The sequence below is a fragment of the Cyphomyrmex costatus genome, unplaced genomic scaffold (assembly GCF_001594065.2).
Source record: "Cyphomyrmex costatus isolate MS0001 unplaced genomic scaffold, Ccosl1.0 scaffold76, whole genome shotgun sequence".
Classification (NCBI taxonomy): domain Eukaryota; kingdom Metazoa; phylum Arthropoda; class Insecta; order Hymenoptera; family Formicidae; genus Cyphomyrmex; species Cyphomyrmex costatus.
Window position 1 is genome coordinate 1,068,356 of NW_017280333.1, and position 24,303 is coordinate 1,092,658.

Below are 24,303 nucleotides of genomic sequence, written 5' to 3' on the forward strand. Positions count from 1 at the left end.
AACGTCATATATATATATATATATATATATATATATATATATATATATAATTAAAATTACACCCTAATGTTTGAAAATTTATTGAAGATAGCAACAAAGTTCTTTTGTGTTTTAAGATTAATTAAAATTTTTTTATGTGATATGTGAAGTATATTGCCAGACTACTCAAGCGTATACACGATGAGGCATCTAAAGGTCACCTAAATAACTCGTTTTTTTCTTTATACGAAAAAGTATTTCAGATAAAAGTGGAACAATTTTGAGGGGAACGTGTTTTGGCCACGTTGTTTTTTTATCTATATGGAGATACTAAAAAAATATAAAGATTATCTCTTTTTTAAATGGAATTACATCTAACTTACTGTAATTAAGTGTCTTCCTTCGATTTTAATAAATTTTGGATATGTTATAATATACATATATAATAGATAAAAATAAGATATGTATCTTTTTGTAAGTGTTGAATTATCATTCGTTTAGAGAGAGTAGAACTGTCTTGTAAAAATATTTTCTTTTTTTTTCAGCGAATATCCTCTAAATTGTGAAAGATATTTAAAAAGTTTTAAATAAAAGACGAACAGTTTTTAGAATACTTTAAAATAATAAAAAAATAGACGTAATATGTATTATATAAGATCATATATAATTAACCATATATAATCACATCCGAGATTTGGCACAATATGATTTTGTATAATTAGATATGATTGTGTATATAGTCGGGTATAATCTTTCATGTATAATTATATAACAATTTTTAATTTTTAAATAAATTTCTGTTAAAGTTTATTTTGATTAGTATCACGTTTTTCAGAGAAACAAAAATTAAGATAAAATTACAATTAAAAAAAATATCTAGAAATTATAATTTTACGATATAATTTTTAAATGATAATTTTACACTTGTCAATAGTAGGTCGAGCGGACGCACATATTCGATAATCTTTAGACAATAATATCTTGTTAACTATTGCGAAAATTGTAAAATGGTACAAGACTTTCCGTTCTCAGTTCAGTTCGCTTTACCTGTCCACAAAATCCGTCAGGTGAATTTTGGAACACCCTTTATTATACGTTTGTACCTATAAGTATGAAATTTATATATAAAGTGAACATTGTTACGAGTCGACTGGTTTGGACTACATTATCGTTTATACTTCTATAATAATCTGTAATTCTGTTATAATCTATAAAGGCAGAAAAATACTTGTTTGAAAAAAATTGGTAAAACAGATTCACTTTAGAATCTCCTTAAATAGCAATTTTTTTTAACCGGAAACTTTTGCATGCTACCTGTCCTTAAATATTAAGTTATATTGATATTGTGTTTATATTGTTATAGGTTGCTATAAAGATAATAGACAAAACTAAACTAAATGAGGAAAATTTAGCAAAAATTTTTCGTGAAGTACATATAATGAAAAGATTACGACATCCACATATTATAAGACTGTACCAAGTAATGGAAACGGAGAAAATGATATATTTAGTGACAGAATATGCTCCTGGTGGTGAAATATTTGATCATCTTGTTCGAAATGGTAGAATGCCAGAACCAGAAGCACGAAGAATTTTCCGTCAAATTGTACTTGCCGTTCGTTATCTGCATCAACAAAGAGTAGTTCATCGAGATCTTAAGGTCTATTTTATTGTGTTATATTGAAATTGGTTATTCTATGATTTTAATTGTTAATAAAATATTTTATAAATATTTGCATACTGTATGAATATAATTAGCATCTCTTACTTATTTTTAGGCTGAAAATTTGTTACTTGATGCAGACAATAATATAAAAATTGCTGATTTTGGCTTTAGTAATGAGTATACACCTGGTGTTCCACTTAGTACATGGTGTGGTTCACCACCATATGCTGCACCTGAAATTTTTGAAGGAAAGCATTATGATGGTCCAAGAGCTGATGTATGGGTATGTTACCACTTTTATATGCATATATATATAAATTTTATTTAAAAATTTGTATGTATAGTTGTTTAAATATAATTTTATTCTTTTATTATAAATAAATCTTATTAATAATGCATGCGCGGGCATATACATATATACACACACGCGCACACGCAACTCGAACACACGAACACACACATACAGACATACGTGTTAAATTAATTTTGAAAAACTAATTTTTTGAAGTCATATACGTTACAGCCATTTTTTAAATGCTATTGTATAATTTTTTTTACGTTACAATACAACTTTTATAATTAATTAAAAGTATTATACTTGAAATATTGAAAAATTATTGGATACAGGATAACAGATCTAGAAAGAATGGTGACATTGGATATTTTATATTCAGATATCCGGTAGGGTAATTATCTGTCTAAATACTAGATATTTTTTGGATATTTGTGATACAGTCTTTCTATTGTATTAAAAAAGATATACAAAGCAAGGGAAAAATAATGATAATTTTTTTTATCCTCAACATGAAAAAAAAAAGAAAGAAAAGATAAACTATCATAAATTTAGCCGAAAACAATTATATTATGTAAACAACATTACAAAATTTCATTTAAAAAAATGGTTACATCTTCATGGAACACTGAAGAATTTATTTTTTTTATTTTATCATTATTCATTCTCCTTCAAATTATACAATTTTTATTTGAAATGTTTTCTTGTAACTTTTATATTAATTTTGTGAGATATTTTAATGTATAAAAATTAAAAATAGGACATTGTATACATGTAATATAATTTAAGAGAAAAGTATTTATATAAAGTAATTATTAAGCAAAAGTTTTTTTTTATTTTTGAATGTGATGTTACATTTGTCTTTTTTTTTTTTACCATAAAATATGACTTAAAATTTTCCTTTTCCAAGTTTTCAAAATTTGATTTTGATACATTTAGAAAGCTTTGTTGTTATCTGATTCGTGTATTCTTTTCTAGTGATTTTCGAGATATCTAACATTTTATTTAATTTATTGTGCTTTCAGATTAGTTTCAACTATTTGATAAAATTTTGAATTTGATCAAGTTTTTCTGACTTTTTGCCACTGTTTGTCGTAATAAATTCAAAAATGCTTTCGTTGCTGAGTAATCCTTATGTAAGCGATAATAAAAGAAAAAAAAATTAGAGCGCTTCTGGCACTGTCGGAATTCGAAATTTTGAACCGCAGTTTGACCTCCTAGTTTTTCTTACTAAGCAGACACTATTGCTATACCATACAATCCCTACATGGATACTCTTTCTGTTATGCTTACATGTATACATTTGAAAATTCTATCAGTTTGACATCACATTTGATCTTGAATGTCTCTAGTAACTCTTGTGGCCATCTCTGGTGACTTTTCTTACATGTGTTTTATTTTTGATGGCACTTCTCTGCAGAGAGCCTATATTTGCCATCATGATTTTTCCTTGATTGCTATAATTCATAAGATTGCTTCTTCTGTCTTCTCTTTGAAGGAAAGTGAATAGGAATCTCACTTTCTTGAAAACTGTAATTAATAATATGAGAAAAATATCAAGGTATTTTAGGTATTCTAGTCTCCAAGTTTCCAAGTTTCCCCTACTAGATTGGCACTCTGCTATTAAATCAAATACCCTTTGCGCTTTCTGTTGTGTCTACTTACTGACATACACAAATCTTACACTGTAAGGAATTATATGATGTAGTTGTCTATGGATGAATTATTAATAAAAACAGTTCTAGATAGAAGATTATGAGAGTATCCTATTTGACCGATGTTCCGATCGGATATGTTACGATTGATCATGCGTTGCATTTGACAATGTTGCGATTGACTACGTTACAATTAACCACGTCCCGAGTGATTATGTTGATATTGATTATATTGCGATTGATTACGTCCTGATTGATGACGGTGATATTGACACGTCCCGACTAACTACGCTGATATTGACAATGTTCTACTTAATCACGTTATGAATGATCATCTTCCACGTGGATTTACAACTTTCCATGCCGAGTGTGGAAGGTTCAATATAAAGATAAGAGTATGCTCGTCCGATGTTGTACAATTATATATAAAATGACTTTCAACATTCACACAATACAATATTATTGTGCAATACTATTGGAATATTGCAATGTTGCTGCATTACTGTTATAATAGAATTTATATATTGACTAGAGGTGTCATAGTTATATATCTATTAACATTCAGGTTTATAGCAGCTCCTGTACAATCGCAGAAGTCGAGCAGCTAGGGGTAGCTTAGGGTGGGTAGCCACTTAGGAGCCAAGCACTATGAAATTAATTCGAATTTACGGGGAAACTTTTTTATCTTAACTTTGCTGCGTGTTTCTGAAATATTATGCTAATCATTAATATTTATTTTAGTAATGAAAGTATTTTAATTAATTTTATAGCTTTCCTTTTTTTGCATATATAATTATATATAGTCTTACGAGGTGTGGACCATTTGAATTTATCCTGTCGATTTTCTTAAAATCTGTAAGTTTGAAATAAAAACAGATAGAAATTTTATGATTTAAGGGAAAAAGAAGTTGGTAACCTTGGTTGACCTTAATCAGACATTTTTAAGGTCAAATCAAAGTTATCTAAAATTTAAAAAAATCTTATATAGGATACCCCATATTTTTTTTATTATATATTCTTGTGTAACTGGCTCTAAGACGTTTTCAAAACACTATAATAATATTATCTTTAATGAAGTATTATCCAAGTTACGCACTAAAAATGCATTTTAAATAAAGAATAAGAGAAACAATTTTCAACAGCTTTAACTTTGATACATGATGTCAAGATAATTATTTTGAATAATGTTCAAATGATTTTAGCCGTCAGTCAAATATCTTGGAGAACGCAAATGCTCACTGCAACTTTAAAGCCTCATAACTTGGAAAATGCTTAACAAAAAATAATATTGTAGTATTCTGAAAAGGTCAGCTACACACAATAATAGGTAATAAAAAAAACAGAAGAATCCATTAGAAAATTTTTTATAACTTTGATCTGACCTTAAAAACATTAAGATCAATCAAGATTATCAACTTCGGTTTTCTTTGAGCCTGTGGCGACCCGCCACCAGAGGTCCAACAGGACTCGCGCCAATTCTCGCAAGTATTCGAGACACGCGAATACTCTTCATATGGAACCTCGATCTAAAAACTCTCCCATGCGTTTAAGGTAGGCTCTTATTACAATGCCTCACTGACGAATCCAGTAGTTGGGACCGGGACAAAACGCCGCGGTAGACCAAACCTCGTCATGTTGGCCTTCACAAAAACGTAAAGCTGCGTCCAGACTATCGAGCTAAAATGCGAGCCGAACCTCGAACTGAGCCGAGCTGCGCGAGCCTTGAGCCGAGCCTCGAGCTGAGCAGAACAAACGAGAACAGTAGCTATTCTTGTAATATTGTCCATTGTATATGCGCGTATATTTAATTATATAAAACAGATAATTAAAATCACGTACAATATGAATCGCTTGCCACGCTCGTGAAATTTGGTTAAAGCTCGATTTGATTTCGACTCAAAGTTCAGCTCGATAATTCCGGCTCGAAGCTCATCAGCTTTCAAGGCTCGGCTCGGCTCGAGGTTCGGCTCGCGTTTCGACTCGATAATCTGGACGCAGCTTTAAAGGTCACATTGGTGACCCCGACGTGATCTGAACACGCTCACGCATGCTCGCACGCGCCACGCATGCTCGCACACGCATGATTACACACGATTAAACTTACAGATTTTAAGAAAATCGACAGGATAAATTAAAATTGTCTACTCCGTAAAATGTATATAATTATATATGCGAGAAAAATAAAAACCATAAAATTAATTAAAATACTTTTATTACTAAAATAAGCGTTAATGATAATCTTGTATATGTAGTTATCGGTTTCACCAGGCCGCCGACTAATTCAATGTTGTCAACGCGGAGTTCTTGGCTGAGTACTCAGGAGCCTTAAGATCTCTTTAATAGATGCCTATTGAGCATCAAAGTTTAATTGTGATATTATTTCAATTAGTTCTATTTGTAAGTCCGGAAAAATTTCGGCGTGTAGTTCTAAATAATTACAAATATGGTGTATATGCATGTACATATTAGCTTGTTCGATAAGTTCGTTTCAATTTTCTAGCTCAAAATTGTATATATAACAGTTGAAAAAGATGAAAAATTGTCTTTTTATTTACTACATTACTACAAAATCGTTTTTCAAAAACGTTTCTACGATTTTTGTTCTTGAGTTATTCACAAGTTAAGTAAAAGAGCATTTTGATCTTAATTGCTCATAAACTTCGTTAAAAATCATCGTACCGCAATTAAGAAATCAGATTCTTAAAGCTGAAATTTTGTTTTATCAAATGGTATAATCGCTAATTTTTTAAATGTACACTATTTTGAGCTAAAAAATCAAACGAACTTTGTGATTCTAATATATGTATAGTATATACAGAATATCCTATTTTAGACACCGAAATATCTTGAAATGTACAAAAGATACGATTTTAAAGAAAAGTTGTAAGGTTTGAAGAGTAAGGGGGGGGCATAAGAGGATACTATTTGTTTGACCCTGGGTGGTATTGTCAAGATTAGGGCAAGGTTACTTTCAATTTTTTAAATAAAATTTCCTATTTTTTATTATTTATTCTTGTAGCGCACTTCAAAAGTTTTTCAAAACTATAATAAAAAATATTTTTCCATAAAATATTTTTCGAGTTATAAGTCTTACAAGGGCAAATCAATAAGTATCCGTATTAGTATCCATGTTTTTCATAAATTTTTTTTTCAACGTAATCTCTTTTTAGGAAGGTACACTTTTCCCAACGCCCTTGCCATTTTTTTAATAGGACGATAACTCGCAAATTTTTTGGTGTATCTTCTATAATAAATCTGTAAAATTAGTATATATTTTGTTTCTGTCTTTACTTTTCAAACATTTTCATTTAATTACTTTTAGGATTCGTAATATTTTATTATAGCACATTTTATTTGTTAACTTTGTTGACAAAGCTATAATAAATATGACATTTTGTAGTACATTTTATATCTATTTAGTGTTTTTATAATAATTATCTTCAAAATTCGTACTAAGTGGTATAATTCAGTATTAAACTTTTATAAATAAATTTTTGTGAAAATGTTATATGTATATTTTGCATTACATTTTATATTTGTTTTCTGTTATTTTTAATAATTATTTTTAGATTAATAATTTTATCCCCAGTATTACAGCATATTTAGTTTTGATATTTATTACTTAATATATAATTTAGAGTGTAAAAATATACATTTTATATTTTTATTTTTCAGCGTTTTTAATAATTATTAAAATTTATTAGCATTTTATCATAATTCAGTGGTCAGCTTTTTCGTTTAAAAATTAATAAAGATATTGCATGTGTATTTGCATTACTTTTTATATTTCTTTTTTTTTTTATTTCTGATTACCTGTAGAATTTATGGTAATGCAGTACATTTTCAGTGTTTAAACATTTGTTAATAAATCTTTGAAGATATTGTACATTTTGCATTACTTTTTATACTTCTCTCTCTCTCTCTCTCTCTCTCTCTCTCTCTATAATTTGATATTGAATATATTATTTATACCGAAATATATTCAACATATATTAAAAGAGGATATTATTAATATATCTTATATTTACATTACTATAATTGCAATATATATAAAGTGCAATACATACTATTTCAGAGTCTTGGCGTTGTCTTATATGTATTAGTTTGCGGTGCTCTACCATTTGATGGACCTACAATGCAGTTGTTACGATCTGTGGTTGTCTCAGGGAAATTCAGAATACCGTTTTTTATGTCTGCAGGTAAACAATCTAATAAGCAATATTTTATACTTACTATTATTTAGTAACTATCAAGGGGAGGTTGCACAGAATTAACTAAGCACCGCTTTTATTATAATTGTACTTACAAGGGAACCTCTCGAGGTGTCAAATTTTGATTTTAATGAACTTGTAGCTTGCATAAAGAGATGGATTTAGAAAATATTAGTTGCGGCCAAAAAACGGTTTGAAGGGGCGAAATCACCCCATACATATACAGTAGTTTTCAGCTTTTTCTGTTAGAGTCGAAAAGTCGTGAATCATTTTGCATTTTTCATAATAGTTAATTAGATATTAATTATTAAATATCATCGAATAAATCCAGCTCACCGCCAAATACAAGTGCGCGGCGAGATATCATTTAGAGTCATAAATTACTAGGAGCACGAGAAATTATTTATTACAGGCGACTATGGTTATGTACTAACGCGACACTTCCCCGTCACGTCATAATTATAGCGTTTTTTTTTCTATTAAAATGAAATAATTTAAAAAAATGGGAAGTAATTTCTTACTTTAACTTATTATGTAACGAGTACAGGAACCAGCTATTTTTTCAATGATAGGTATTAATGGTTACATGACATGAACTAAGAAAACCATAGAAAAACAGACAATAAAAAAAATATAGTATTAAGTATAATTTCTATTGTCGATAAAAGAGTATATTTGTTGTATGATTTAAGGAGCGCTGAAGGACGCGCGACTCTTTTTGATTCACTTGTTATTCTATAATTCGTGGTGCCCTTCTAGAAATGTTATCATGTTTTTTGAGTTTTAAGAGTTTTCTATACGAATGTAACTACTGCGAATAAATATGTATACATATATAACTTGATCGGTTGAACCGTTATTCAGATTCAGTAATCTCGATTCTCCACACTCAGTCTCTCGTAAAGTACATGATAATATCGCTGCGCTTGTCTTAGCGCCGAGACACTATCGTGTCTCCATATACAGTAGTGCCATTAATCAATTAAATCACCTATCAAAAGCAAGTAGAGTAGACCGAACTGAGTCGAAAAATCTTATACCATTTTGCAGTTTGCGCAATATTTAACGAGATATTAGACTTTAAAGATAAAATACTGAATAGTGTCACGTACTACTACTGTGAATTTCACTAAAATTAAAAAAATGAGATTAATTAATTCAGTTTTGTTGATAAAATTATATTATTGATTAGTATCATATTTCTGACGATAAAATGATATAAAAAAATGATAAAAAGAATTTCCCCTGAATTCGGTAATTAATTTTATGGTGCTCTCAAGCGGTCACTATCCTAAGTTGTACTCCCACATTGCGTGCTTGACATTTGCGATCTTATGAAAACTACTCCCTTGATAATTCAAAAACACCTATGATGTCAATAGACGTACAGTTCTAACATATCTGATCAAAGATGTGAAAAAGATGGAATACATAAAACAATATAATTATACAGGAAAATATGAAAATATACTTAATATCATTAAAATATACTTAATTGTCTTTTTTGATATAAAAAATCAACGCTTAAAAACTAATTTTTGCGTATTTGTAACAATTTTGCAATACTTTTAGCGAAATAAATATTTAATACATTTTTAGAGAAATATTATAAAAATTTTTGGAAACATTTTCGGGCATAGATCTATACTCGATGAACAATTTTGAGATATGCCTAAAATTTGAAGGTATTAAACGAGACTCAATTTCATAGAAAAGGTTTCCTAAGTGCTAAAACTATACAAAGTTTGCTATTATGTACCACTAGTCTTATCCGATTTCTATATGTCTTGGGCACCTTCCGTGTGATGACGATAACGGATTATATCAAAGACATTGAAATAATGAAATGTATTTGGTACATACCAGAATATTACTGCTTTTGCAAAATGACTGTTATATGATTGGGTATTGTGATGACAATTATATGGTATCTGGAATATGCAAATCTTGACAGCAACAGCAGTTAATGTTTTTTACTTCTATAGAGAGTTAGGTTAAGGATTTGATCCAATGAGAAAGCTGAAGAGAGATCAGGCTTATATGCTGACCACATTTCAATTAAGCAATTAAAACCTTTTATTTTGTATTCTGTGAGAGTCTCTCCCTCCTTCCTATTAATTAGTGTATTACCTCTGACTTGTTCATTCAGAGCCCAAAAAAGGTTTTACTTATCTTTGTTAAGATATATTGGGCATATCTCGAATATTATATGACTCGAGAAATCGAATAAAACCAGTGATACATGATACAAGATATAGTTAGAATAGTGAACTTTGAACAGCTGTAGTCTCAAGGGACTCATTTTATGAAGTTATACATGTGGAATTTTTTAATCCTTTTATAATGTCTTAGCTATGTTTTAATGCTGTTCAGTTAGGGCCCAAACTGGACATAATCTTTGCGGAGAAATTTCAATTTAATTCTATCATTTTTTTAAGATTTTTACTGGAAAAATCACTTTAACGAAGTTGAAATATAATTTAATTTCATCAAACCTTTAGCAAAATTTTTTAATTAAAAACCTTATATTCTGCCTCTGCCTTTTAAAGATCGCACATAGATCAATCCCGAGTTATAGAAATTAAATTCTTTGACTCGAAATTTGGACTGACGTTTGCAATACTTGTTGGAAATAGGCATTATGTAAACTTGTGTAAAATAAATAATATTTTTATTTTAGATTGCGAAAAGTTGATTAGGCACATGTTGGTGGTAGAACCAGAGCGACGTTTGAGTATTTCTCAAATTTTAGCGCATTCATGGATGAGTGAAGATGGAGTAATAGAATTAGAACCTGGAGGGTATGTAACTTGATATAGATTATATATTATGGTATATTTTAATAATATAAATGATATCTTTCAAAATAAAAGCAATACTTTGAACATAATTATGTCAGAAATTTTGTCAACTTTAGTAGATTTCTGAAAGTAAAATTCTGATTAAAGAGTTGTCTGTACACGATGATATAACATTTATATTAATTGATATATCATGCTAGTATATAAACGTATATTACATTATAAACTCACATTAAATTATATGCTGAAGAAATGACCTATGGTCACGAAACATACTGATATGTAATAGATGTCTTAATTAAAATTTTACATCCTTTATTTAGCTCGATTGAGCGAATTTTTTACTTTTATACAAATTTTTATTTAGTATTAGTATTGCGTAAAATGAACGATTACTTATTTATATAAAAATAGTTTAATTGTAAATACAGAAATAATAATATAATTAATGTAGGATATAGGACAGTTTTTAATATTGTATATAATAAAACATTTTTGATAATTACTTTTTAATGAATAATTAAAACCTGTTGGAGGTTATGACTTACCTTAGGGTCACGATCTTGATAATATATGTCAAGATCAAAATTATTGAGGTGGATTCTTCATTGATATATTTACCAAAAATAGATCTGATACCTAGCTTTATTAAATCGTTTGTGTCTAACTTTTCAGTAAAAGATACATACATGTATATATTATTAACAAACTTTACATGCACGTATCACGCATGTATTTTTCATGCGCAATAAAAATTTAGAAAAATTTTTTCAAAATCTGAAAAGAATTTTAAAATTATTATATGCATTTTTTGATATAATAATAATTTGCTTTATAATAATTTTAATTGCTTTGAAAAAAAAGAATTATTAAAAATTTTGTCATTATATTTTTTTTATTATGTCTTTTTACATTTTCAGATGTAATTCTGATGTAAGCGTGCCACCACCATTAAATCAATTAGTAATAGAAAATATGTTAAGATTGCCTGGACTTAGCGCAGATACATTATTACAAGCCGTTAAAGGAAATACTTTTGATCATGTATCAGCTATATACAATTTACTTGTTGATCGATTAGAACCAACAATGCCTAATTTACACAGTATTCAAAGTATACCAGGTGATTATTTGCCAGATGGTGCACATCAATTAGAGAAGGTAATTATATTATTTTTTTTAGAAAGAAATATATATTTGACTTGTTTTTATCCTTATTTTTACAGGTACTTATTTGATTTTCACAGTAAATTGTGTAACTTAGAAGTACACTATTAAATTATTATGCAATTTTTATTTGTTTACACAATTTTTACATTTAGTTTCACAATTTATTGTGCAAATCAAGAATCTTACGTTTATAAAATAAAAGAAGCTTATATACTTTATTATTTCTTTATATTTATTATTTAACAATATGTTAATAAATTGTTTATATTATATCATTTTTTGGTAGTTTGGTGAAACTGAATCGGAAACGGAAGAGAAAAGTGGTCTTTATTTGCCATCTGGAACACCTTACCATACAACAAGAAGACATACAGTTGGACCTGGTGATGCAGTGCATCAATCTCCTTCGTCATATCCTTATCATCACATGTCAGGCTATCAAACTTTACGGCCTCTTCCTGTTCTTCAGTGTAATATGGATCCTCAAGTTTTACCGCATACCAATTTACCATTAAATCTTCCTTTAGTTCAACATCAACCACCACAAAATTTCCAAATAAAGGATCAACATTTGTTGAAGCCGCCTCCTGTAATGGGTGCCAGTAAGTTTCATCTTGTTTTATGGAAAATATATTTTTAAAAATTTATTTTTTTAAAATAAATTCTTTGTTTTATTAAATTAGTCGATTAGTAATAAATATGCTACTGAGCTTTTTTTATTACTATATATTATTACATTCAGAACTAATTTTTATAAAATTGTATTGTTTTGATTTATTTTTGTGTTTTTTATATGTACCATTTTTTAATTTAAATGATAATTTACTTGTATGAGGTATTTCTGTAAAATTAATTATTGAATAATAATACAATATAAATATAAGTAAATATTTATGTATAATATTAGATTATGTTATAATATGAATGTAATATGAATATTTGAAATTTATAAAGATATTTATATACATAAAGTTTTAAAAATTGAATTAAAAAAATTTTTTTTTAGTAAATTATCGATTGATAATAAAAAATAAAAAAAGCGTGTGCATACATATACACGTACGCATTCATAAAGAAAGAGGGGGAAGGATGAGAAGAAGGGGAAGAGAAAGATACACGGGCACACAATACAAACACATATGCAAAGATTAAACAAAATTACGTAAAAAATTTATCAAAATTAAATTAATTCATTAAAAACAAATTTGAAAAGTAAAGGCTATGAGTCAACGCAAAATGTATATTGCTAATATTAAACTTTAATGATATAAATTTAAAATACAAACGTTTCAACCTGCATTAGGTCATCTTCAACGTAGAGTTAATCAGTTGAAATGAAATTAAAAATAAAAATACAAATAAGTCACATTATCTACAACATAAACATCCATACGATTGTTTTTAACCTTCTAACATGATCGAATACTTCGCTCGCAATTCCTTCATTATTCATTCTGGGCTGATAATAAAATTCTTGTTATAATGACTCCGCTTCAACAAATGCCACTTTGTAATTTCGATTTGGTGGCCAGTAATCTTATTATTGTCAGTGAAATATTAAATTTAATATTGTCAATTTTTTAATAATTTTGAAAAGATTACAAAGGTCTACGTATCGTCAAAACTGTAAATTTTGTTACAATATTGTTCTTTCACAACCGTTTAAAATAAGACTTAACTGTTTAATGATGAAGTGAAAAATGACGATGATGATTGCATTGACTCGTAGCCTTTATTTTTCAAATTTATTTTTAAATTATTGAGTCCACAAATATACTGACTTTGTTAATTCATTAAATATATTGAGGTACGTAAATCGAACATATATACAGAATATTTTAAAACCTTAGGGAGAAATTTTAAGAAACGATAAATATCACCGAAAGAAAAAACTTTGGTTGAGGAACTTATGTTTTTAACGCATTTTTAAGAAGCTACTAGTTCGGACCGACTGTGAGGTATATGATTGCCTTGTAATATTGTGTTTCATTTGATAATTCTAGTTCAAATTTTTGCTTTTTGTTGTCTTTTTGAGAAAATATATGAATTATAGTGTTCGCCAGTCGTCACATGCGACTGGACGACTAACTCCTTAAAAATCGATTGAAGGCATAAATTTCTTTAATAAAAGTCTGTAAATGTGAAAGAAGTATTTAGTTTTGATGACCTTATGTTAATATTTTTATGTACATAGTAAGATGAATCAATGCAAAAATACGAATTAAACGATGTAAAGAAAACACACAGTTTCTTATTTAAAAAATTATTTATTTTGTCTACACATTTTTTTAAAGCACTGTTTTTCTTTATACCAATTGATTTATCTGATTATTCTATTCATAAAAGTATTAAAAGTGCGATTAATCAAAAAATTAATTGTTTTAATGAGATACTCGATATTTTATCAATAATTGATACAATGAAATATAAAATATCCCATAAACTATTGATTTGTTAAAATCTTAACTTAAGTATTTTTATATGCAAAACAATTGAGGGATCATATTACATAAAAAAATATAATTTTATTTAAAAAAAGTGGTAGTAACTTTCATATCTTTCTGGCGCTTTTGCTTGAAAAAAAAAACAACGTGATTAAAATACGTCCTCTTCGAAATTATTCTATTTTCAAATGTTTTTCCTTACATATTTTTCGAGATATTTTCCAAGATAAATTAAAATGAGGCACTCTGTATATTAACTTTTATTTTATTACAAAGATTAATTTTATACTTAAAATTTTTATTTTTTTGCTTTGGTTAGTGTAATTGTATTTTACCGTGTATGTTTACAGCTGGAGGATTTGGTAGAAGAGCTTCAGATGGTGGAGCAAACCTTCACATATTTCATCAACAACATAGTAGTAACATTAATAATGATGAAGATAGTGGCTGGAGTCAACCTGGTAGCAGGGAACAATTACAGCCAGTAAGTAAATAATTAAATATATTGTAATTATATATAGATTAATTAAGTAAAAGTGCAACTAACAATAAGTGGAAGATACTCGGTGAATGTGTGTGTGCGTGCGTGCGTGAGTGTGTGATCACATCCTAATTTTAATATTTAATGTTTTAATGAAAATAAAGTCAAATTTTGTAATATATATATAGTTTATTTTTTATATTTTGATAAATAATACAACTTTATTATTATAATTTTCATTAAAAAAATTGATTTAGTATAAATAAAAATATATCTATAAAGAATGTAAATGTTCTAATAGTTGTGTAGTAGATTATTCTATTAAATAATTTCATATTTCTATTGTCTAAAAGTCGATGCGTAATGTCGAAAAATTCTTGGTATCTAACAAAACAATGGTAAACTTTTCGTTTCCGGAACTTTTCGTTTACCAAAATTCCGTTCAAATAATATTATGAGTTTTTACATAATTGCTTAAAGCTTTTTTATTATTAGTATATTAGGCACGAGTTAGGTACAGCGCAAAATGTATTATTTACTTTTGTTATATTGTACTTAAATTTTATTCATCTATAAATCTATAAATTCATCTATAATGATATTAGTCTTTTGTATTGCGTTTTGTTATATAAAGATATTGAATTTTAGTAAATGACGATTATAAAGATAAAGTATTAAAGTTTCAAAATAAAAGGAGTCTATATTATCTCTTATTGTCAAAGTTTTAATATTTTTAAAACATTACAAAAGAATTCGTATATAATATTATTATGTGTTGTTTGATCATTTTATTATCAAGTCATTCTTTAAGTGACATTGATAAAAAATTCTTTTTTAACGAAGTTCTATTCAAATAATAAATTCTATATTTCTTTTAAAATTAAAAAATGAAATATTATATTGTACATAGTAAAACTTACGTAATACAATTTTTAGTAAAATAGAAGAAGTAACTTCATTTGCGCTGTACATAATTTAAATATGATTTTGCAGTGCGCGCTCCACTCCTAAGTTACGTACAATTTAATACGCTACATTAGACAGTTTTAAATATTTTTTAATTACTTTATTTACAAAATTTTGATAAACAAAAAGTTGCTTTATTTGGTACCAAGAATCTCTTAATACTCGACATGAGATCATTTTGGAACTCTTTGTGTATATTATTTTGCATTAGCCTTTGTTTTTCTATAAAATCATGTTATATCAAGTATTCTATATTAATATACAAATTCAAAGTTTTAAATAAACGTATACAAACAGTTACAGAGTGGTAGTTCAGGAATAGTATCATGTGCTCAATCATTAAATGTTGCTGTCAGTACTGCGACTGGAGACGGGAGTAATAACAACAGCGGTAATAATAGTGGAAATAGTGATAGAAGAAGAAGAAGTGGCCTTAGCACTGTTATGCAGCGACCAGGTATGATGTAGTTAAAAATTGAATAATGTGTTGAGTTTTTTCTTTTCGACAATTATAAAATAATTATAACTGTATGGCTTGTAGTATTATTTAATATTTATACATTGTTCAAAATTAGCACTATCATATGTCCCAAGCTGTGCCTTTTCTGTTATAATTTATTGTTTCTGTTATCCATTCTTTTTTATAAATGCTTTTATTACATATTAGAGTTGCTGAGAAAGTATGTGATAGCACATTAAAACAGTAGATAACAATACAGGTTATTATTCTGAATCATGATTTATGGTTGATAGTATTACACGATATTAGATAACACACAACGTTCATAAAACGTCTACGAATATTTATAATCTTTTAGAACATTTTATGAACGTCTTAAATCTCTATAAATTCTGTGCTATATGTATATGTAGATATATTGATAATTTAATCAGAAGTTAATATTGTACACAATAGCTTTGTAATTCTTTATTTAAATACGATAAGATTGTTGTAAAAAAGTTATTGTGTTAATTTGTATTGTATAATATATAAAAAATAATATAATGTATATAAACAAAAAAGATTTATATTTGAAACAATATTATATACAATTGTTATTTAAAACTGTTTTTTTTATATTGTTTTAGATATATTTATTTATAGAAGTAAGGATGTGAAAAAATTATGTTAATTCAGAAAATATAAAATTATATATATATATGTACAAAATTCGATTCTTTTACTTTATTATTTGAAATACAACAAAGTATAATTTCTTAAAAAATTTAAAAATAAAATAACGTAAGTACATAAAAAGAATATCAAATGTTATTAGAGATAAATTTGTTACTTTACAGTAAAGTAAAAATAGGTTTTTCACAGTAAGAAATGGTTTTTAACCGCAATGATATAAAATTCATGAAAAATATATATAACAAGGGAATCCAACTAACTATCCTTCTTTAATTTTAATGAATTTTTAGTAAGTTGTTCTATGGATAAAAATAAGAGGGACGTATTTTTTTATATTGTTTGACGATGAATCACATCAATGAATGACATTCAATTCTACTTAAAAAAAAAAAACATAAAATTTGAGTTTTCATAAGTCTAAAAAAGATCAAACCATTTATACGCAGAGCTATTTGCGTTTTGAAGTAGATTGATTCTAAGGTTTTTGTGAAAACCATTACTTTTCTTTTTATAATAATAGAAACATATTAATTACGAATAAGAATAAAATGCTGTTTGTACTCCTATTTATAGATCACTTCGGAATAAAAAAATTAGATATTGTTAAAAGAATTAATAACGAATTCTTTGAGTAAATAGTAGCAATAGCTTCTTCCTTCAACAAATATAGAATTATTATCTAATAGTTCTTTAATTATCATTTAATGATACTAAATAACTTTTTTTACAATCTAAACTTTAAAAAGAAAAGTTAATGATAAAAGTTTAATGATTAAGTTTAATGATAAAAATTATATTATTGATGTCATGTGTGGACTTGTAAAAGTATAACTTATAGGTTATTTAGAAAAATATGTAATGATAAACTCTAAGATACTATTATGTGTGTGTGAAAAACTGTATTTCTTAAAGAAAAGATCGAATTCAAAATCGTTGAAAAAAATTTAATTTAATTTGATTTTGATTTAAATAATTAAAAAATTTTTTACTTCGATATAATGAGAATATTTAATATGATATACACTATTCAACAAAATTAAAGGATTATTTGTTTCATTCTGCAAAAATAAGCAAATTTCAAGATAGAATAACTTCGTCAAAAATTATTGTATCAAGATGTTTAAAAAAGCATTTTACAGCTTGAAATTTCTACTTTTCCCTACTTTAAGAAACGTTATTATATATAAAAATTATATATAAGTACAGAATTATATATACAAATATTACATAAAAATTATATATAAAGTACCTACATAAAAAGTTATATATAAAAAAAGTTATTCAATCTTGAGATGTGCCTATTTTTACAGGATGAAACAAGTGGATCTTTTAATTTTGTTGAATAAGATAAAAACGATGAACTCGTAAAAATTATATCGGGTTTTAGTTTGTTTATAAAAAACAATTTAATATTTTAAAGAAACACATACGCACGTGCATACGCTCGCACACACATGCACACATACAATAGTGATATGATTAAGCTTTATATTTTGATATTGTCTCTATTATATTTTAAGCCTTATTTTTTAGCATTTGCACATTATTTATATTTTATTGAATTTTATTTTTGATTTTGCATGTTTTTTTGTGTCCGCTGCACTTCCGTGCTCTTCTTGGTTGGTAATATGCATGTAGTTATAAATCCGGAATTGGTAATGGAAGTAGAAGCTAGGATGAATAGGGCTTACCTACCATCGCGACTGTTACCAACTCACCTTAGAGGATCAACACTTCCACACCACAGGAAATCTTCATTATATCATACTAGCACTGGTAATGGAGATTTTTGCACTATTGTAATTTGTGAATTTTTCTATATAATTGAAAAATATGACTAAAGTTAAATATTTGTAATTTTAATATTATTAAAGTTTACGATGTACAAATAATTTAAAGAGTTTTCTTAACTTATTTATATTATATTTTATTGTGTCCTTAACTTATATATATTATATTAGAAGTACAATATCGAAAAGTATACATTCAATTTTGTACAATTTAGATACTAAACTTTAAAAAAATGTTTTAATATAATTCTAATTTGACAATATTATTTCAATAAAACTTTAAATACATGCTTCAAAATAATGATTTTTCCAAAAATTGGTCATTGCTTATATTTGATAAAGAAATAATAATAAAGTAATTATTTTCAAAAATTAATTTTTTAATAATTTTGATTTTGAAATATATACGGGATGTCCAGTTAAGACTATAACAACGTTTAAAGATTTTTGAGATTATTTTAAGACGAAAATCCTAATACTAGAATGTCGAGGGTATAACAGTTTTTTAATCATAAGCATTTAAAAAGTTCGCGAATCGTATCGTCTAAAATTCACGCGTTCAAATGTAGTAAGTAAAGACCAACACAAAGTGCCAACAACACTTAAACACGCGAGTTTTAAGCGATATAATTCGCTAATTTTAAATGCTTACATATATAATTCAAAAACTTATTTTTATATTCAAATTAATTTAGATAATCTTGAGCTAATTTTAAGTACATCTTTTTAAATTCTACCAATATCACTATCTTCTTTCTTCCTTATAACTAAGCAACTTTTGTCTGAAACATTTTTGTCTTAAACTTAAGAATTTTGAGATATTCTATTTTTTTGTATTAAAATAAACTGCATATTAAGAAATAAATAAATAATAATTAAAGAAGATTTATTGAAATAAGTTTAAAAAAATTTGTTGTATGTAAATTAATTTAGAGTTTTATTTTAATATTAATTATTAAATTTAATATTTATCATTAAATATTGCAATTTTAAAACCTAATATCTTATATAATTTTATAAATATCGGAAAAAGTAATAAATTATTATTTTTTAAGTAACGGTAACGAGTTATTTTTATAAAGTTTTTTTTTATGAAGTAACATTCTTAACCTTGCTATGTATATGTAAACTTTAAATAATTAGCTAGTCTCGTCTAAGTTACAAAATATTGTATACAAACCGATCTTACTATTTGCAGTGCGCGCGTGTTACTACCGTACCTCCTAATTATTTTTTGTTGCATTCTTTTTTTGGTATGTTCTGATTTCAAAAAAAGAGTTTTAAAAGAAGAGTGCTAAATAAAATATTTAAAGTGATCTAAAAGATTTATGAAAAGGACATTAATTCGAGTAAACATTCTTCGATGATATGCCAATTTTGTGAAGAAAGAAATTTCCGCAATCTCTTACGAACTCTAACATATCATTGGAAAACGTTTATTTGACGAACTCAATGCTTTACTCCATCAGCTTTTAAAAAGTTTATTAGGCAGATAAACCGGCTTTAAAATAACATTTTATAGCTTGTACATTGTACTTTTTTTTAATTCATGACATACTGAAAAATGTGAGATTACGAGAGTTTCTCTTTTCATGAAATTTAGTATCAAAAGATATTTGCTTGATTTAATGTTTTATTTCCATAAGCTTTTTACATCATTTCAAACACTTGTTCGATAAATTGGCTTTAAAATAAAATTGTATAGTGGTACGTTACTCTATTTTTAAATTTATAACGTTGAGTCAATAAAACTACGCAAAACAATAATTTGTTATCAGCTAATCGTACATTATTTAAATTTTATATATAAGCTAAGAATTACGGATATTTTTTAGGCAAATAATTTATAGATTATTATAGCGCTACTGATATTACCATAAAAAAATAAATTAAAAAATTTATTAATTGCAATGTATGTATAGTTATTGTATATGTTTCTGATTTTAAAGAGATAAGAATAATTTTCATTTTATAAGTGTGAGAGATATATTTGATAAAACTTAAAATATTTTATTTTATAAATTTTTTCTTATGTGAATTCGGTGAATAATTTTTAATTTACACACATGCACACGCACGCACACATTTGTATGATATTAGTTAGAGAAAATGTTTCTAATATGTACATTAATTTTAGTAAGTAATAGGGATTCGTATAAGGACCCAAGCAGCCATGTTGCTACTGAAAGATACTCACCTGTTCGTCGAGCATCAGAAGGATCAGGTGCACCTGGACCAGGTATCCAAGCACTTCAGCAAGAATATCAACAATTACAAAGATTAGCATCACCTTCACACAGTCCTGCGAGTATTCCTGGTTCTCCTGTTCACGAAAGAGGTGTAGCAGCAATTACGCAAGGTAATCATTTTTTTTATCGAATATTTTGTTAATTTAATATGTAATTAACATTATTATAATTTTTCAATATAAATAAGCGAAATCATATTTGGTCAAGGTGAACCTTGGTGCCTAATAATATTTTTGTGTGAATTTTATAGTTTTCAATTCATGCAAAATGCGCATTTAATGGAATTCATTTTACGTCATTTAGAATGTTTCTGCAAAAATTCATGAAAATCAGGCGGTCTTTTGTACCTATATTAAAAATCTTAAACTCAGATATCCCTTATCTTTTTTTTTTAATTAACATTTATTAAAATTTTCAAGTCATTAAATCGATTATAATCACTTGACAGAATAATAGATCTCTAGGAAAAGAGAAAAGAAATAAAGTATTACAACGTATCAGAACCAATAAATTTTTTCTGATGCTCATAAGCGGTATAAATATACATATTTTAGATTAATGTTTTCAATTCTGTATTCAATATTATATTTCAACAGTGCAGCACAGTAATATTTATTATAGTAACACTGAGTAGACCGGATTTGTATTAATTGTCATTTTTGGTCTTTCCATTGTTCGACAAATTTTTTATTAATTTATAAATGATCTGTAAACTAAGTTAATACATGGCATTTGTGTGTTCCTGGTAATCAATTAAAGCAAGAAAGCCCGCAAATACAATAAACCTTAAACTTTCAAAAATTGATCAATTACAGTCAAATATGAGAAAAATAATCGACTATGATTGGTCAATTTCTTAAGCTTTACTATACCTATTGTGTTTGGGGGGAAGGAGTAACTCCATATGACAAATATAAAAAAACTTTTTGAGAAAAGAAATTCAAATTTAATATATCATAATTTTTTTCCATTTATCTATAATAGGTCTTAGTGGTTTAACTACGACGTCGGTACAGGGTAGTATCGTACACGGTACGCCGGCACAACCACCGGCCACACCTTTAGATTTGAGTCCACTTAGGCATCATAGATCACCAGCAACTACTCCTGTGAGTTACTCTCCCAGCAATAGTCCAGCGTTGGATATGATACAAGAAGAACATCCTGTAGAAATATCAAGGGTATGTATCACTTTGTTATATTTAAAAAAATTTTTGAAAAGTTGGTGGTTGCAAAACATAATATTTTACAATATCAAAATTCTGATATAAAATATTGATATTAATCTGCTTTACGAGTTTTTGTTTACAGAATTTGATACGTATATAAATTTACATTGAAATATTTAAGCACTAAGATCTGCTTTGACTGAAAATAGAATTATTTCTCTTAATTGATTTTAATATGAAACATAAAATCTCATAAACCATTCACAGTTTTTGGTAATCTTACCTAATACAGTGATCGGATTTAGTTGCAACTTGGCCTAATTTTCATTTGATGCCCTCTAACAGTTGCAAAAAACCCACGCAGCACACTTTATTCAAGGGATGTCCTAGAGATATCACTTTGAGATATCGCATTAATCTCACATCGGGGATGTCTCGGACATCTGGTGAATATCCAGCAGATGCACTAATGTCCGCCTCAATGTTATCCTACGGATATTTTAGACGAAGTCCAGAGGATATCCAAGAACTCCAGAAATATTGTAAGATATAATGCTTTGAGATGCGACATATACACACATCTTGAATAATTATTATTATGTATCATACTATTAGACGCATGATTCACGCGAATGTACATTTTTGTAAAATATAAATATCTGGAGACACACGGTAGTGTCCTCGGTGCTAGGATAAGCGCAACGACATCATAAGGCGAGATCGGCCGTATTGAAGATTCTTTTATTACGCAAACTGACGAGTTGTGAGGGACTGAGATTATCGGATCTCAATAACGGCTGAACCGATCAAGTTTTATGTATGCTCAATGAATACAGGAAACGAATATAAGATTATACGATGATCTTGAGTTTATGTTGTGTCGTGAGTAAGAATTACGCTCAAGTTTTAAGAAATAGAGCGATCACTGTAAGTAATAGTAATCAGCTTTTACATGCAATCCATATTATAATTTTCATCACGCGGTCGCGGAGGAATTGAACAAGTGCATATATGTCTTATATGCATGTACACACACACACACACACACACACACACACACATACGCGCGCGCGCGCGTGCGCAAAAAAAATATCGGTATTCATTGATAAAAAATATATCAATCGATGCTTTCTTGTAAAATGAATAAATCTAGCAGAAAAAAATGCGCTCGGCTATATTAAAGAAGTTATGAAATATTTAAGATTAGTACGTGTAAGATTAGAAAATCTGTCATAGCGAGAAGCCGAGCCCGTTTCTGTCATCTGTCATATTAATATAATTTCTAATTGAGAAAAAATGCTGCAGAGTTAAATATTAAATGATATTATGATTAACAATAAAAGTTTATTATTAGTATGTAGTATCATTCATTTTTAATACGTGATATATGTACGTCTTACCTTGTGTAGGAGGTGACTAAGATAATTCTTCAGTTAAACTTCCTTGATCACTTCACTATTTTGATAAAATTAGGTTCATTCGATGTGTTTTTGCATGAAACGATCGAATTTGACAGAAAAAAAAAACTATTGCTCTGTCCTGCGAACCGAGATAAGTATTAATTGTTGAGTTGACGATTATTCAGGAAATCTATCATAGCCACGCAAAGATGTGAGGAGAATGTGCTGCGGCTACATTTTATGTTCCACGCTAAGATATATGCATGCGTTTTAGGTATATGTTGTAATAGAGGGAAAGAACAAAAAAGTTAGGAAAATTTACACACCTTTGGATATATTTTATTTTAAAAGTAGAAAAGTACAGGTATATTAGAAATAAAATCAAAACAATGATAGCAGCACAAATAAAAAGTGGGTGGTTCACTTTTCAAACCCTTCTGTGCCAAATTTCAGCCAGAATTGATGCATTGATCACATTCGATCAACATTTCAAACGAGCGAGAAGTTTAGCAATTGCCGTGTATAAAAATGAAAAAAAAGAAACGAATTTCGTGTAAAAAATTACGATTACAAAACTCACAATTAGTGTGTCCCTTTTTTTGAGTTTAACCCCCACTCTGCAGACGCAGATATGATTCTTTCCACATTATATAAATAAAAATTATGTCCAGACAATATGTATGTTTATATAGAATATCAGGAATCGTTAAAAAATTTATTTCTTTTAGATGTCTTTAAGACATACGTGTTGTTTGGGTTTTATATTGATTGCGAATGTATATATACGTAAATACACATATACTAACATATATGTTAAAAGACTATATTTTTACTTCTGTTTTTCTATATAATTTACACGCGCACCCGCATACACACACGCGCACACGCGCGCATA

General features: G+C 27.5%; 1 protein-coding gene across 3 annotated transcripts in view; it reads left to right on the forward strand.

Moving 5' to 3' along the window:
* Positions 1-24,303, forward strand: part of LOC108781083 (serine/threonine-protein kinase SIK3) — a 35,779-nt gene that overhangs the window by 3,203 nt on the left and 8,273 nt on the right. Inside the window, exons 2-13 of one of the 3 annotated variants that reach the window (XR_001940926.1) lie at positions 1,343-1,639; positions 1,758-1,928; positions 7,668-7,791; positions 10,484-10,604; positions 11,525-11,765; positions 12,061-12,376; positions 14,569-14,702; positions 15,963-16,122; positions 18,439-18,576; positions 20,728-20,949; positions 21,824-22,020; positions 22,354-22,550. Coding sequence is in view for 2 of the 3 variants with exons in the window: in XM_018548959.1 (XP_018404461.1) it covers positions 1,343-1,639; positions 1,758-1,928; positions 7,668-7,791; positions 10,484-10,604; positions 11,525-11,765; positions 12,061-12,376; positions 14,569-14,702; positions 15,963-16,122; positions 18,439-18,576; positions 20,728-20,949; positions 21,824-22,020 (2,121 nt within the window). In the remaining variant the exon portion in view is untranslated. The remainder of the gene's footprint in view (positions 1-1,342; positions 1,640-1,757; positions 1,929-7,667; positions 7,792-10,483; positions 10,605-11,524; positions 11,766-12,060; positions 12,377-14,568; positions 14,703-15,962; positions 16,123-18,438; positions 18,577-20,727; positions 20,950-21,823; positions 22,021-22,353; positions 22,551-24,303) is intronic. The other 2 variants (XM_018548959.1, XM_018548960.1) reach the window with 2 other exon arrangements.